At 31.4% G+C, this 7,500-nt stretch overlaps 1 protein-coding gene across 1 annotated transcript in view; it reads left to right on the top strand.

Annotated features, from left to right (window-relative positions):
- Positions 1–3,054, top strand: part of LOC137622386 (uncharacterized) — a 9,339-nt gene extending 6,285 nt beyond the window's left edge. The window contains exon 3 of the mRNA XM_068353001.1: positions 2,300–3,054. Coding sequence (XP_068209102.1) covers positions 2,300–2,746 — 447 coding nt within the window. The 3' untranslated portion in view covers positions 2,747–3,054. The remainder of the gene's footprint in view (positions 1–2,299) is intronic.
- The last annotated feature ends 4,446 nt before the right edge of the window (positions 3,055–7,500 follow it).

Here is a 7,500-nt window from a genome sequence, read left to right as displayed (position 1 = left end):
TGCATAGACATATATATATATATATATATATATATATATATATATATATATATATATATATATCTACATATATATATATATATATATATATATATATATATATATATGTATATATATACATATATATATATATTTATATATATATATATATATACACACACATATATATATATATATATATATATATATATATATATATATATATATATATATATATATATATATATATGTATATATATACATATATATATGTATATATATATATATATATAAATATATATATATATATATATATATATATATATATATATATATATATGTACTGTATATATACAGTATATATATATATATATATATATATATATATGTATATATATATATATATATATATATATATATATATATATATATATATATATACATATATATATATATATATATATATATATATATATATATATATATAAATATTTCCTATTAAGTATGATAGATAACTGAATATCCTAAATAAACTTTAACCATTAAAGTGCTCCCATTCCCCAGCCCCGACCAAAAACAAAAGGGTGAAATCTGTGTGCGTATGCATATGTGTGTGTGTGTGTGTGTGTGTAAACGTACCTCGCAATGAACGAATGACTAAATGTCAGGACGAACACAGACAGGAGGAGACTGCTGAAGCTGGTATTCGCTAGAGAAATACAATAATTGATTATGAGTGAAGGATGGAGATGTAACTGACGTTACATGGTCGCTTGTGAGGAGGAGCACTCCTTTGAAACAATTACGACTGAAATGTCAATATAGAATGTAGGCATTTAAAGGTAAAGGTAAAGGTGTCTGGTTTCAGATCCAGTTTTATCAGAGTAAATGATCACCAGAACGTTAGCCAGGCAACCCTCCCCCCACCCCTACCCCACAGCAGTGGCCTCCACAGTAAACAGCTTAAATTCACGGTCGGGGGTGTGTGGGGGGTCAATCTGCTGTTAAGCGAATGCTAGGCAAACACTTTACCATTGTACTAGCCAGGACCACCTTGGGGTTGAAAAAAATCCTCTAGAGATGCGAAGCATATCTATTTACCGTGCCGGGAGCGATAACAATATTGTAATCAAGAATGGCAAATATGTCTCAGATAAGGACAAGTGATATCTAATCTTAATACTTCTAGCATTATGAAGTAACTATCATCATCATCATCATCTCCTCCTAACGCCTATTGATGCAAAGGGCCTCGGTTAGATTTCGCTAGTCGTCTCTCTTTTGCGCTTTTAAATCATCTCCGGCTTCACGCTTCATAGTCCTCACCTATTTAGGCCTTGGTCTTCCAACTCTTCTAGTGCGTTGTGTACCCCAGTTAAAAGTTTGTTGAACTAATCTCTCTCGGAGAGTGCAAAGAGCATGCCCAAATGCTCTCCATCTACCCCTCACTATGATCTCATCCACATATGGCCATTGAGTATTCTCTCTAATAGTTTCCTTTGTAATCCTACCCTGCCATTTAATTACCAATATTCTTCTGAGGTCTTTGTTCTCAAATGTACTAAATCTGTTGGATATTGTTTCATTGTCATACCACGACTCATGTCCATACAGTAACACCGATCTCACTAAACTGATATATAGAGTGATTTCTATATGTAATTTCAGGCGATTTGATTCCCAAATTTTACTTAACCTAGCCACCGTCTAATTTGTTTTTTTCAATCTTTCGTTAAACTCAAACTCCAAAGATCTTTTATTAGATATCATAGTTACTAAATATTCAAATGATTCTATCTCATTAATCCTTTCTCCTTCCAATGTTATTTCATCTTCAAATACGTATTCTGTTCTCATCATCTCTGTCTTTCTTCTATTTATCTTAAGTCTAACCTCATGTGATATTTCATGAACTCTGGTAAGCAAGATTTTTAAGACCTGTAGTGTTCTGTTGATAAGGACAGCGTGACCAGCATACTCTAGGTCAGCTAATTTCCTGTTAGAATTCCAGTCCAATCCTTCTCCAACATTACCAACTGTTCTATGCATTAAAAAATCCACGGGGAGGATAAACAACATAGGAGACAACACATTCCCTTGGCGTTCGAATATCTCAATGTTCTTATTCAGGATGATAGAATATAAATTTCATACCAATGAATTGTTAATGTATTATTTACTCGTGTATATTCCAACCGATGAATTACTAATGTATTATTAATCATATATATTCCAACCGATGAATTATTAAAGTATTATTACCTTGTGTATATTCCAACCGACGAGTTACTAATGTATTATTCACTATTGTATATTATAGGCGCAAGATTTCATCAGCAGGAGCTGGAATGAAGCTGACGCCTTATTCCCAAGAGGATGCCTAAACGACGCCTATCTGCCTCCATCCAGGCTACTGCCATTTGCCTTACTTCCTTACATGGAAGAACTACCCAGATCATATGGTCTAATGCAGCACTGTTTGGTATCTCTAGAAAATCTTATTTTGGATCAGATCCGCGTAAGGGAATACAAGTTTATCCGCCAACTAAACGATATTTTCAGGAGCGTGGTGCAGATTTTGGATTACCTGAAAAGTTACATGGAAATCAACACCTGTGTGGTAGACGATGCTAAGACGAGAAGCCTGACTTCGATGGTTTATGAGGATGCCAATTTTGTTGCTCGGAGGAAAAGAGCCTTTGTTATTCTAAGGGATGTTAGGGCATCCTTTGAGTATCTTAAGGAAACTTACAATCCAATACCCTGACCAGATAAAGGTTTCATTATGCTGATATTTATTCCAATAGCTTGTTCTTTATTTTTTAACCTCTGGATGTGGAAGGTTTATCTTTACATCTCGTTGACGTCAGCTTGAAAGTTGTGAATTAAGTTAGGCTCTAGATCCTAATGTCCGTTGAAAAGATCCAATATGATGAAAATTTTTGCCTCTAATGTAAAGTGGGTGGGGAGTGATTTTTCCTGTTATATTCAAAGCATTGAGACAACACATTACACTGGTAATACATTTCATTCCACCTTTCCCGTTTGTTTTCCATCTTACACCACCTTAAACTGAAAAACCCTTCTTTTATTTTGATGAAACAGTAGGATTATCTAGATAAGCTTAAGAGATAAATCTTAGTTCCAAGCTTCATGAAACTCTCTCACGAAAAAAAAAAAAAAATTAAGACTGATTCTAATTTTTCTCAAGCGAGAGGAATTCATATTACAAATGAGAGGGCTAATCATTCTCGTTCCTTCGTTCTAGAAATCTGATTTTTTTTTTTTCAAACAAAGAATTAAGTCTTCTGATCTAATTACCATGGAACGTGAGAAATGCTTAGATAGAAAAGAAAAAGAAAACTCTAATTATTCAACCATCAGAAATTGGAAGAAAGTTTAAGGCAGATTAAAAATAATACGATATTCTTTACTTTATTTAAATTAAAAATACGAAACAGGATTGAAGAAATAATACCCATTGATAAATTCTAAGATATTCAAGCTTTGTTCTAAAATGATTTAATTTCAAATATTATCGAAAGATGTGAGAAATCAAAATCAAACCATTGTTTTCTAGACTTGGGCAGTACCGTGGCCTATGTACTATGATTTTCCCCTGTCCTGGGGTAGAGTTCTCTTGCTTGAGGTTACACTCGGGCACACTATTCTACCTTACTTCTCTTCCTCTGATTTTTTTTTAAGTTGTTATTATTTATATATGAAAAATCTAATTTAATGTTGTTACTGTTCTTAGAATACTTCTTTTTGATTGTTTATGACTTCTCTTGTAGTTTATTTATTTCTTTATCTCCTTTCCTCACTAGGTATTTTTTCCTGTTGGAGCCCTAGGGCTTATAGCACCCTGCTTATCCAACAAGGTCTGTAGTTTAGCTAGTAATAATAATAATAATAATAATAATAATAATAATAATAATAATAATAATAATAATAAAAAAAATATAAAAAACTATTTATGTAAGACAATCCTACAACAAAGAATAATAACTCCGTTATGATTTTTTATCATGTTCAATAAAATTCGTAATATAATTTATAATGCTTGAAGAGGAGGCTTATAAACAATGATAATTTTAATGGAACCTTCCAAAAGAAGATGAGGAACATTTAACTCTTACTAAAGTGTATTCAATCTGCAAGACAATATATGTTCCATTTCTGAAAAATTCTAGAAGAAAAAACAAATAGAAGCTATTAAAGCGATACTTGCAATCTCCTGACACAAAATAGAAAATATATTTAGCATCTCTCACTGAAATGCGTAATCACAAGGATGATCCTACTTTTCATGAAACTTCAAGGGATTATAAAATCAAGCCATCCTACTCTAAGGGAATAAGCTTCATGAACTAAAAAAATAAAAAGAAAAAAAATACACACAAAATTACTGGGGAAATGTTATCTGTATTTAACATTTTTATATGATTTACTATAACTATTTTAAGAATATCAGGAAAAAAGTAGTATTCTATTATTATTCTGTATTTGAAAGTGTTAAGACAGCAAGGAACACAATTATTATTAGGATGTCTTAGAGGGAAGGAATTTAATTACCTTTCAAGATCAAACGAGGGATGTTATCCCTCAGTCTTCGAAGCTTCTTTGAACTCCAACGAATAGCAAAGAAATGAAATATTACCGAGTCAAGAATCATTTTTCCGAATCACATTTTTCCAGAGCTTTCAAAGGTAACGATTTTATGTGATATGTGAGCATTTTGAAATGTTGATTAAGTATTCTTAACGTTTTCTATTTATTGTAGACTTATACCTTTTTATTCTCCTAGCATTTAACAGGAAACATTTAACGCTTCATTAGTATTAAAGTAAAAAAGGCAAGAGACTAAAAACTTATCCGAAAAAAATACAATGCAGAAAATTTTATTTTTTTCCTGAATATTTTAAAGTTACTGACAGAAAGTAGACATTACGCCTTCAGAAAATAATAAAGAAAAGATCAGTAAGATAATGAAAATTACAAGTCTTAGAGGAGTCGAGAATACTGAGGTTATCACTACATTGTTGAAACATATATAAAAACTATTAAACTTTTTCTTTCCCTCCTTTATCCCTACATTAAGGGGTCAGTTGCCCGATGCGTCCTCTACAATGCCTTTTATCAGAGTACTGAACCTACGTATAGATGACGAGATAAGGTGAAGGATGATATGGAAAGAGGAAGTTTGGTGGACGAAGATGCCTTTGATAGATAGATTGACTGATTGATTTGATGCCAGAAAACCTCAAATCAATCAACCAATCCTCTTCCACCAAAGCTCTTCTTTCAATATCATCCTTAACCTTACCTCGGCATCTAATTATCGGCCTCCCTCTCGATCTTCCACCCTTAAAAGATCCCTCCTAAGCCCTCCTCACTCCCTTCTCACCAGCCATCCTCATCACGTGCCCACACCATATAAGTAATAACGCTCTTATCACCTCTGTAATCTTTACTAAGCCTCTCCTTTTTCTATCATCTAGCAGTGATATTCCCATAACCCACCTTAGCATTCTCAACTCTGTTCACTCAAGCTTTGCTTTGTTTTTCATTAACATATTACAAATAACTGAAACTTAATATCAGGATTATTCCTTCCGATTTTTTTTTAAAAAGAGAAAACTTGTCATTCATTTCTTATTGGTAAAAGTCGAAAACATATAAGACCATACTTGAGTAAAGAAAGAATAAAACGGTTAAACGTTTGATGAACTAATCTTGGGGAGTGGAAAGAGCATGCCCAAACCATCTCCATCTACCCCTCTCCATGATCTCATCCACATATGACACTCAAGTAATCTTTCGTGTAGTTTCATTTTTAATATTTTCCTACTATTTAATACAGTATATATATATATATATATATATATATATATATATACATAATTGTATACATATGTATATATATATATATATATATATATATATATATATATAATTGTATACATATGTATATATATATATACATATATATATATATATATATATATATATATATATATATATATATATATATATATATATATCTATCGACATATATACATATATATATATATATATATATATATATATATATATATATATATATATATATGTATATATATGTGTGTGTGTGCGTGTGTTTATATATATATATATATATATATATATATATATATATATATATATATATATATATATATATATATATATATATATATATATGTTTTTGTGTGTGTGAGAGTGTATGTGTGTATATATGCACGTAAAGTAGCACGCACACAATTGCATATATATATATATATATATACATATATATATATGTATATATATATATATATATATATATATATATATATATATATATATATATATATATATATATATATATATTTATATATATATATATCAATGTGCATGTGTGTTTGTTTCACTGTAAAATATACAGAATAAAAGAGAAACTCCGCGTGCAGAGGATTCCACAACATTAGATGCCTCGTGTGCCAACGTTGAAGGCTGACCTGTCAAGTGTTCAACAATTTTGCACGCTACGCCTCAATATTCCTTCCTACATTTCAGAATTACCATAAATGTGTTATCATCCACCTAGAGAGAGAGAGAGAGAGAGAGAGAGAGAGAGAGAGAGAGAGAGAGAGAGAGATTTTTATTATGCAATTCGATGAGAATAGAGACCTTTATGTTAGAAGTCTGATTCTATTTTCTATTTTTTCTACTTTCTCTAGTCTAAATTGTACTTTCAGAAGATAAATTGGAATTATCAATTAGAGTTTTATGTATAGAATCACTTCGTATAAGACTATCCATTAATCCTCTTTTTAGTTATTTTCATCTCTACATCCCACAAGATTAATTCCAAAATAAATGTCGAATCACCAAACCAATTCGGCATGAAAAGTAAAAACGTTCATTTCGAGTATCGAAATGAGAACCTCTGCTTAATAGAAATTTTATTTTGGCCGGAGCGAGATTAAAATCCAGCTCTTTTTATTTTATTTGGTATTTGATCATTTATCCTTTATATACATGTAATCGCTTAACGAAAAATTGCATCTCTGGCCAAATAACAAGATTCGAAATGAATCACGGCAAGAGAGGTCGTTCACTGGGTAAGTATTATTGACGTAAACAGGGACCCATTATCAGCAAAATATCTCTCAATCTTCTCTCCCTCTTTCTCTTTCATTCTTTTTGTCCCTCTCCTTCACTCCTGCTTTTTCTATCGCTTTCTCCCGTCTCTCTCTCTCTCTCTCTCTCTCTCTCTCTCTCTCTCTCTCTCTCTCTCTCTTCATTTTCTTTCTCTTTTCTCTTCCTCTTCACCTTGCCCTCTTTTTCTCTACCTCTTTCTCTCTCCCTCTTTCTCTTTCCGTCTTTCTCTCCCTCTTTCTTTCACTCTTTTTTTCTCCCCTTTTTTCTCCCTCTCTTTCGCTGCCTTTCGTTTTCTTTCTGTTTTTTCTCTCTCTTTCTCCCTCTTTTTCTCTTCCTCTTTCTCTTCTTCTATTTCTC

The sequence above is a fragment of the Palaemon carinicauda genome, chromosome 2 (genome assembly GCF_036898095.1).
Source record: "Palaemon carinicauda isolate YSFRI2023 chromosome 2, ASM3689809v2, whole genome shotgun sequence".
NCBI lineage: Eukaryota > Metazoa > Arthropoda > Malacostraca > Decapoda > Palaemonidae > Palaemon > Palaemon carinicauda.
This window is presented reverse-complemented; position numbering and strand designations above follow the sequence as displayed.